The sequence below is a fragment of the Melitaea cinxia genome, chromosome Z (assembly GCF_905220565.1).
Source record: "Melitaea cinxia chromosome Z, ilMelCinx1.1, whole genome shotgun sequence".
NCBI lineage: Eukaryota > Metazoa > Arthropoda > Insecta > Lepidoptera > Nymphalidae > Melitaea > Melitaea cinxia.
Window position 1 is genome coordinate 3889139 of NC_059424.1, and position 10922 is coordinate 3900060.

The 10922-nt window shown below is 38.5% G+C and overlaps 1 protein-coding gene across 1 annotated transcript; it reads left to right on the top strand.

Annotated features, from left to right (window-relative positions):
* Positions 1-1230: 1230 nt before the first annotated feature.
* LOC123668501 lies at positions 1231-2070 on the top strand. The gene has a single exon (XM_045602235.1). The coding sequence runs from the start codon at positions 1231-1233 to the stop codon at positions 2068-2070; it is 840 nt and encodes a 279-aa protein (XP_045458191.1).
* The last annotated feature ends 8852 nt before the right edge of the window (positions 2071-10922 follow it).

Below are 10922 nucleotides of genomic sequence, written 5' to 3' on the forward strand. Positions count from 1 at the left end.
ACGCCATCCTAGTACTACGTCGCCCTCTACCGCAAAACCCAATCTAATCAATCCACGAACCTCTACCTATATATGATTGCCTTTCAATATCGAAACCTGCAACATTGTAAAATTTTATTATTGGTCATATCGAACGATACTCAGGGAACAGTGTCGATGTGTATCGATAAACATCACAGTTCAAATAAAGAATTTATATAGGAACTTTTTTCTCGTGTTATCTTAACACTTTTGTAGACGTGAAAGGGCCTCCACCTGCGCTCCCTATTAGTAGGGTTATAAAACTAAAGTGAGCCGTATACATTGCCAACACATTCAATATAGAAATATGATAAAAAATTAAAGTGCGGTTAAACTGACGACGTACTCGTTAACTTGTAACAGCGAATGTTGAATAATGCTCTATGTGAGGTTTGTTACGTTATGGTTCGCGACGAATATACAATACACAATAATATACAATAACATATCTGAATTATAAGACCTATAAGCCTGTCAGTTTTTCATAAATAAAGTTAAATAAAAATAATAAAATTTAATTTATGTTATCTTGTGGGAATCATTTTTATTCACACCACACATACATACACAAACACACCCACGCATATAAATTATAATAACAATAATATTTATTTACTAATAATTATTATACTTTACAAATATACATACATATACATAATATATTTAAACATATAAATAATCGTATATAAATAATCTAATATTATTATATGTTTAATTTATGAACTTTACAATAAAAATTATATATTTAATACTACGCATTAAAATAGCAATACGGTGCAATTGAGGACTCGGATAACGGGACGACAGGTGGAAGTCAATGCCCGCGCGCGCCGGCCGCCGAGCGACTCCGGCGCCAGTTGACCGCACGACTTCAGCTAGACTCCACGTCGCTTGCTTTTTCATTTTATATTTCGCGAACGCTTAGATTATCGTGTTGCTGTGTTTAGCTTATACTTATATACGCGCTATTAATTTCCTTTTCTTTCGTTGATAAATTTCTTCGCTCACTTCACTATCGCTGTTGCTTATTCTATCTATATATTTAACTGTACTTCTGTGTGGTGTAAAATAAACTGTTGTTTCATATGTGGACTTATTATTTAACTTATAGTGTAGTGTGAAATTAACTTTCTATAGAATAACGAACATTTAATACTTCGTTCTAAAGTGGTGACCCCGATAAACGAACGTCATAATTTGAAATCCAGCATGAGTTTTAACAAAGAAAGTGCAGGTGATTCGAAAAACTCAGCGCGCGGGTTGTCGGACTTATCTGGTGAATCGTGCCGCGTTGGAGTGCGTATACCCCCTTTTTGGCCTCAAGAACCAGCATTATGGTTTGCTCAAGTCGAGGGACAATTTGCTTTAGCGAATATAACGAACGATGTCACTAAGTTTTACTACGTAACATCACACTTAGATCACATCTACGCTTCGGAAGTGAAGGATATAATTATCGCTCCACCCGAAACAAATAAATATGAAAAGTTAAAGACCGAATTAACAAAAAGATTATCCGCATCTCGGGAAAAGGAAGTGCAGCAACTATTGATGCATGAGGAACTAGGCGATCGTAAACCGTCTCAGTTTTTACGACATTTACAACATCTGGCCGGACCTAATATACCGGAAGATTTCCTCAAAACTATATGGACCAGCCGCTTGCCTAATAGTATTCAGGCAGTCCTAGCAGCACAGCCAACCACTCCTTTAGCGACACTAGCGGAAGTAGCTGATCGAGTAAATGATATTGTTCCTTCCTCTCCAGCTGTTGCGAGTGCTTCGATGTCAACTCAAAACACACTCGATCAAATGGCAAAAATGATTGCGGACCTCACGAAACAAGTACAGGCTTTAAAGGTTCAACAGTCAAGACGGCCACGATCCATGTCTAGGGGAAGAGACAGACGTAAGCGCAGTTCCAGCAGATCACACTCCTCTCACAAGAGATATCCTTACTGTTGGTATCACAAGATACATGGTTCTCGAGCAAGGAGGTGTGTTAAGCCTTGCGATTTCGCCTCGGGAAACGCTCCGGACAGTCGCTAATGGCGGCTGACGATTGTCCGAGTTCTAGTCGCCTGTTTATCACAGATCGTAACAGCAAGACACAATTTCTCATTGATACGGGCAGTGACCTCTGTGTTTACCCTCGAGCGCTAATTAAAGAATACAGGCATAGAACAAATTATCATCTCTTCGCCGCTAATGGTACCGCTATTAACACCTACGGATATAAACACCTAGAATTAAACCTTGGACTTCGTCGCACTTTTTCCTGGAGGTTTGTGGTCGCCGATGTTACGAAGGCTATCATAGGTGTCGACTTCCTAAGTTTCTATAACTTGGCTGTCGACTGCCGACACAAGCGACTAGTTGATAATACAACTACATTACAAGTTTCTGCGACATCAGCTGGGTGTAACATTGTTTCGTCTGTCCGTACAGTCTGGGGTGAATCGAAGTACCTGCAAGTCCTGCGAGCGTATCCAGACATTACTCGACCTCCTGGAGCACCGAGGACGATTAATCACAACACCGTACATCATATTAGGACAACACCTGGGCCACCAATATCGTGTACACCGCGACGTTTAGCTCCTGATAAATTAAAAATTGCTAAAAAAGAATTTGAGGGCATGTTAAAGAGTGGTATCGCTAGGCCATCGGATAGTCCCTGGGCATCACCTTTACACCTCGTTCCCAAGAAAGACAATGGATGGCGACCTTGTGGTGACTATCGCATGTTGAATGCTCGTACAATACCGGATCGTTATCCTATACGTAATATACAAGACTTTGCACATAGTATAAGTGGTTGCACGATATTTTCAACACTCGACCTCGAAAAAGCCTACCAGCAGATCCCGGTATTCCCTGAAGATGTTCCTAAGACAGCTATCACTACACCATTCGGGCTGTATGAGTTCCCGTTTATGACGTTTGGCCTACGTAATGCAGGTCAAACGTTTCAACGATTTATCGACGAGGTAACCCGAGGATTAGATTTTTGTTACGCATACCTTGATGATTTTTTAATTTTCTCGTGCGATGAAAAGGAACACGAATCTCATCTACACCAACTGTTCAAACGTCTACAAGAATATGGTATCGTCATTAACACCTCTAAATGTGTCTTTGGAGCTAAGGAAGTAAAATTTCTGGGATACACAATATCAGCTGAAGGAACTAGACCCCTGGAAACAAAAGTTGAAGCCATCAAGTCGTTTCCCGAGCCGAAAACTATTAAGCAACTACGACGTTTCTTAGGAATGATTAATTTCTATAGGAGATTTATACCATCAGCAGCACAGATACAAGCACCCTTAAACAATCTTCTCACCGGCTCAGTAAAGGGCTCTCACCCAGTTAACCTCCAGGGTGACACTTTAAAGGCATTCGAGGCTTGTAAAGACAGTCTGTGCCGTGCTACTTTATTAGCACACCCAGATTGTGAAGCACCTCTTGCTTTGGTTACCGACGCATCCGATAAGGCAATCGGAGCGGTACTTCAACAATACAAAAACAAAGGCTGGCAACCACTCGCTTTCTTTTCGCACAAATTAAGCCCGACACGAAGCAGCTATTCACCATACGATCGGGAATTGCTAGCAATTTACGAGGCGGTTCGGTATTTTCGTCACATGCTGGAAGCTAGAGATTTTACTATCTACACCGATCATAAGCCTCTAACGTTTGCATACAACGCGCGGAAAGAGAAAGGCTCTCCTAGGCAACAACGTCATCTCGAATTCATATCCCAGTTCACCACTGACATTAGGCATATTTCGGGTGCAGAGAACGTAGTGGCGGATACCTTATCGAGAATCGAAGAAGTCTTTACTCCAATAGACTACAAGCAGTTGGCTGAAGCACAAAGTATAGACGAAGAATTGAAGTCGCTACTTAAAGACGGATCATCGTTACGTCTTAAGAAAATCGTGTTGCCTGATTCTCAAGTCAGTTTATATTGTGACGTCAGCACTGAACTTACCAGACCATTCGTTACCAAACAACTGAGACGCCAAGTTTTCGACAACCTTCACGGACTTAGTCATCCAGGAGCCAACGCTACAGCGAAACTAATCTCTCAGCGCTATGTGTGGCCTGGTATTAAGAAGAATTGCAGAGAGTGGTGTCGGTCGTGTCATGCCTGTCAACGAGCTAAAGTCACTCGTCATGTTTCTTCTCCCCTGGGCACCTACGAGCTACCAAAAATAAGATTTCAGCAGATACACATCGACCTTATAGGACCACTGCCACCGTCTCAAGGTTTTCGCTACTGCCTTACTGCTGTTGACAGATTCACGAGATGGCCTGAAGCAGTACCTATAACAGATATAACAGCTGAGACCGTTGCGAAGGCTCTAATGACATGCTGGATATCTAGATTCGGATGCCCGACTGATATAGTGACAGACCGCGGCGCTCAGTTTGAATCAGCTCTCTTTAAGCACTTATCAGAACTAATCGGCTTCAAACACAAGAAAACTACTGCATACCACCCATCCTGCAACGGTTTAGTGGAGAGATTCCATCGTCAACTTAAAGCTGCAATTGTATGCCATTCAAAGGATAATTGGACTGAAGTTTTACCTTTAGTTTTACTCGGCATACGTTGCGCTTATAAAGAAGACTTAAAAGCAACCTCAGCAGAATTAGTTTACGGCGAAACACTGCGACTTCCAGGACAATTCTTCTCCAGTCCTGATATCACACCGACTAACGACGTCGCAGATTTTATCGCTCGTTTACGCGCATTCGCACACAACGTAAGACCGCAACAAACTTCAAGACATGGTCAGAAGTCAGCCTTTGTATTTAAGGACTTGGCAACGTGTAGCCACGTATATTTACGCGAAGATGCAAAACGTGGTGCACTACAGCCAGCTTACAATGGACCATATGCTGTGTTAAAAAGAGACGACAAGACGATGACACTGCTGGTTAGAGGGAAAACTACAAAAGTAACCATAGACCGAGTCAAACCAGCATATATACTTGTTGATAAACCAGCAACAAAGTCTCAACAACCTGAACCAGAGCTGAAAAAGAATATAGAAAGGCGAACCCGATCAGGCCGCCATGTACACTTCCCGCAGTTTTACCGCCCGTAGTGACGGTCTCCGCGGGGGAGTGATGTGGGAATCATTTTTATTCACACCACACATACATACACAAACACACCCACGCATATAAATTATAATAACAATAATATTTATTTACTAATAATTATTATACTTTACAAATATACATACATATACATAATATATTTAAACATATAAATAATCGTATATAAATAATCTAATATTATTATATGTTTAATTTATGAACTTTACAATAAAAATTATATATTTAATACTACGCATTAAAATAGCAATACGGTGCAATTGAGGACTCGGATAACGGGACGACAGGTGGAAGTCAATGCCCGCGCGCGCCGGCCGCCGAGCGACTCCGGCGCCAGTTGACCGCACGACTTCAGCTAGACTCCACGTCGCTTGCTTTTTCATTTTATATTTCGCGAACGCTTAGATTATCGTGTTGCTGTGTTTAGCTTATACTTATATACGCGCTATTAATTTCCTTTTCTTTCGTTGATAAATTTCTTCGCTCACTTCACTATCGCTGTTGCTTATTCTATCTATATATTTAACTGTACTTCTGTGTGGTGTAAAATAAACTGTTGTTTCATATGTGGACTTATTATTTAACTTATAGTGTAGTGTGAAATTAACTTTCTATAGAATAACGAACATTTAATACTTCGTTCTAAAATCTGACTGTGAATTTAGTTGGGACTATACCATGGTATTCAAGTAAATTATGTCTTGACAGTTTCTATCGGCTCCCGTCTTCACGCGCCGTTTAACCGCACCTCTAGAAAGTTTTTATCAAAAGTAAATTTTTACAAATAGCAAATTATCAAGTTCTTGACGTTAGGGTCCATATAATTTACCCGTAAAAAGTAAAACTACTTGTGATAAATTGTTTATCACCTAGTTTTGCAATAAATAAAACAATGTAACGAATTGAATGACTACTTGGTTTATTTCTTACAGAACTGTAGTGCCTTTAATCTATTATAAGATCGATGTTTGTCATAATTAAGTCTGTTAATTGACTGACTGACATCATACCACGGTCTATTCATATTGAAACTAGGTATATGAAGTTTAAATAAGCAAGTAGTTTACTTTTACTATGTGTCATACTTTTGTCATAATTTTTTTGTTAAAAAAGCTAGAATTTTCGTTTTTTATTTTTAAAGAAAATGGAGTTTTTTTAGTTTTCAATTAAAATACGTTGAAACGGTTTCGGAAACTCGTGTTGACAGTTCAAAATTGGTGACGGAACTGTGAAATTTTTTTTTATAGAACTTGATGTTATTATTTTTTTTTTGAATAAACAACAAAAAAAATTACAATTTAAATACATATAAAAACATAGTAAAATAAATACAATTATTGACTTATTAGATATAAATGAAGTATCTACGTGGTACAACATATAAATTTCTGGACATAGCTGATTGTTACATTGATTACCTTTAAAAAAAGGTGTAATTGTATTTTTTGTTGAAAGCTTTAGAGACAATTTTACGTAATGATGCTTGAGTTTTCATTTCTTGCCAATTTCCACGCGATGTTTTGTAGAATGTTTTACTTAGGGATAATGGAATTTGGTGATTTTAATTAGGGATCGACTTTCAAAGCTAACTAGATTGTAAACAAACAAAAAATTGTTTTTGTTTTGTTGTTGAAAACAAAAACATTTCGCTTCCTTAATCTATATCTAAAATGGCGTAATAGACATCGCGATGAGAGTGACTCTTAATAATTATGCAAATAAAGTTCATGGATCATACTTTTAGCATTTTTGTTTTCGATTAACGATCTTAAAAACCGACCAAAGCAAGAGCACTTAACTAATGAGTCGCTAAAATGGTTCAAGTTTATTACCTGAGAGTGATAAGATGTTACCTTCAATGTTACTAGTTTAGATGCCGTTTTATTATTTCTTTTTTATTAATAATACTATGACATATGGTATAAGTATATAGTTCGTTTTTAACGATATTTGAATAAATAAAACGACAACCGCTCTGATACGTTAAGTCACCTAAAATACTGACGGTTTGCGGGTCGAACGGTAATTGTAAAAATGTTTGTTTCTTGTTTAGATGTCGGTCCTTTTGGGTCTCGCCACCGTGCCGCGGAGAGCACGTTAAGCTGTTGGTCCCGGTGGTAGTCATAAATACCTGATAGCGATCGTCATTCGTAGTAGGGAACATATCCACCAATTCGCAGTGGAACAGCGTTACGAATTAAGTTCTAATCTTTTCGATGTTACAGGTTGTATTGTAAATTTATAAAATATATATATCTCATATAGCTCATATCTCGTTTTTATGCGGGGTCGAAACAAACACGAAAATAAAAACACCCCATCGAGAACAACAACAGAAAGTTCCCGAGTTTCCTTCAAAGCGTTAATAATTAAAAATAAAACAAAAAGGTAATTAAAACACGCCTTTGAAAGCGGTAAACAATTATATCCAACGTCGTGCTGTCGCCAGCTCGCAGTCTTAAATAGCAATACAATTATAGTGAACTTTACGATCAGACCTCGCATTTAAACTTTTTCGATCGTTTCATTTATCCTAAAACGTATCTAATTGTATAAAATAAGATCTTATACTTATACGTTGTTATATATTGTATAGCTAGCTACAGGCTACATTAAGCGTTCATGTATTACTTTTCAAAGATTAAAGTTAGTATTAATATTACTGAAGCTAATGAAACGGCTTATGAGTTAATTTAACGTACGTTTTAAAATGATACCCACAGCTCATAATAGTAAGCCTCCACTGTCCACCAGTACATTATAGCTTATACTTATTTGTTAACCGTCCAGCCTGTGTTAACATACGGAATCGAGACGTGGACGCTGACGGAGGGACTGGTCCACAACTTTAAAGTCGCTCAACGTGCAATGGAACGGGATATGTTTGAGGTATCTCTCAGAGATAGGGTTAAAAATAATACTATCCGCGATAGAACGAAAATAACGAATATAGTCCATAGAATTAGGATGTTGAAGAGGTGGGCTGGTAACCTAAGTGGCAGGACCGATGGCCGCTGGAGCAGTCCTGTTCTGGAGTGCAGACCGCGTGTTGGAAAACATAGTGTGGGACGTCCTTTAGCCCGCTGGACTGACGATCTTTGTAAGATTGCCGATGTAGGCTGGATAAGGATTACGGAAATCCGGGATATCTGGTGCGCCTATGTCCAACAGTGGACTGCAATAGACTGAACTAATTGTTGAACGTTACAGATTTTTGGGGTCCTAGGATATAACACGCCACTTCAACACTTTTATTGTGTTCTCAAATAAATTAGTTAATACCGTGTATACCCCAGTCGTCGTTGTATCAAGTAGAATGGTAATTATTACATTGATAAAATCTAAAATTTAAATTCTAATTTCATAACTATGAATTATACATTTTTGTTGAATCAATTACGTCCTCGAGAAACCAAATCTTAAAGAAATATATACATATATATATATTGTCCTACACCTTAATCATTTCCAGTGACTCAATTTAATTATCATTCGCATTCCCATATATTTTCATGTCAAACAATGCAGAATAAGAGGCGACTTAATATAATATCGGATAATAAAAACACGCGGGAACACAACGAAAAGTCAAACAGTGTATGGACAAACAAGCCTTGGCCGAGCCATTAAAATTTATCACCGGCTACACAAATAGTGGCAAAACCGTATAAACTTCGTAAGCAACTACGGTGTTTATTAAATAAAACATTTGGCCCGTACTTAGCTGCGACCGCTGAAGGTACCTAACTTACTCAAAACTAATGCATAATTTAGTGAAACACGCCATGTCTAATGGTTTATTCAGACTTACATTTTCAGTCTCGGCTAGCGATATTGACTATACATAATGCATATCAAGAAGCCAGACATACATTGGTAATATTTTAAAATATAAAATAGAATATGATTTATTGATCGTTTTTATTTCGAATCTCTTCAAAAAAAAAAATTAAATTTTTTTTTCTTAACCATATTATAGAGATCAGTAAGTGCCAAACTCTGTAATTATATATTTAATTATAATAACACTATTCTAGTAACGTCAAAGTGTTAAATTGTTATAAAACTCATTTTATATTTTCAACGTAAAAAGTTGCAAGAGTCTTCATCTCCAGCCCGGACTATCATGGTGCGGTAACATTTTTTTTTTCACATTTTAGTTCTTTGGTCTCTTTTGCTAGTTATTTAATATCACTTTGTTGTCGTCTCAATTGCACGGAATGGTTAAATATCTTGCGTTGGTTTTTTACGACTTTCCGACTTTAATAGCGACGTATTTTCGAAATAAATGTTTCTATCACAGGTGGTTATAACGCTTTTGTTCTATTTATCAAATAGTTATTTTGTAAACTTTGTAAGCATCGTTTTAAGATTTATGTTTCAATCGGATTTATTACATCACAATTGCGTTTAAACTTAGCTACCAGTACGATGTACGGTCATCATCAGGAGAATTAGCACGTTGGGGTGCGTTCCAGTCGAATCAATCGTGCATCGCATCAGACATTTGTCGAGTTCGTTAGACATGAGTGACCATCAATATAGGCCCGATTAGGAAGCGGGCGTGGGGGGGAGGTATTATCTTGAGAGTGAAGGAGCGTTAGTCGCGTTGGCGTGCATTTTGCATGAGCCAGCGCTGACGTGCGAGCGAGAGGACCGCGCGAAAGGGACGACCTCTGGATCTACATTTAAAGCGCATTGTAAGCAAACGCATTATTAATGTATCTGTTTTAGTTGTTGGGGAGTACCGGCGCGCCGGGCTGGCAAGAGCGGCCCGAGTTATTCATGCTTCATGCATACACCATTCATATTTGATTCCTTTTAATTCCGAGCGTCTTTCGTCTACGAGGTTCGTTGGTGACGTTTCATTTAGCGAGCTAGTTGCACGTGTACCTACGATACGCGCCGCGTCGCTCCTATGAATACGTTATATGTTTTATATATGTGTAAAAAGAACGCCCGTCTCATCACTTGCGATTGGTTTTCTTTTATTTACTTTGTATTTGGTTTAAGTTTATTTTTAAGTGTGCAATATATCGCATTCATCTTTTTATAATGATAAAAAAATAACATTTTTATTACATTTTAGTATACCAACTGTTCAAAAAAAGTTTAAATAATTACGGTAAAAGCATTTGCAACAAAAGTTTACACATCGTCATAGTCAACTATGTCTGACGTGGTAGGCTGTTAATATTCGCACACACGTTCTCAACCTCCAGTATTTACCTACGGTGATAAACTATTAATCTCGTGACAGGAGTACACTAATTTCGGCAAATAAAATGATCAGTGTCAAAATCGATTCGACGTGACGCGCATACGCGGTAGGGTTAAGAGGAAAACATTTCGAAACAAGCCCGCGACTCAAGGCGGCAAAGCCCGCGCTCACAAAGAGTCACTCCACAATTTTCTCAAAAAAAAAAAAAAAAACCGCGCGCGAGCGCAAACGGCACCCGGAGTGCAATTCAAATGGCTCGACCCGCACGTACGTACATAAGTTATTAAAAAAAGTGTGCCTTTGCCGTAGGTTTTAATAAAAATAGTCGTCTCGCACAACCCTTTGTCAGAACATCAGAGGAGCTTGTGCCATACCTCTATTAATGTGGGGGCTGCCTCGAAGACGCACAGGGCCGCATTCATATGATACATTAATTAGCAGACGGGCAACCTTACCGCTGTCTCCGCTCGCCTCGTATACGATTTATTCGTAACGAAATATCGAAGTTCATCAAATTCGTCGCCAGGTAACAATATGAAGCAATCATCAG

What these genes read in the sequence shown, in the direction of transcription:
- LOC123668501 (XM_045602235.1), top strand. Translation starts at nt 1,231, where the DNA reads ATGAGTTTTAACAAAGAAAGTGCAGGTGATTCGAAAAACTCAGCGCGC.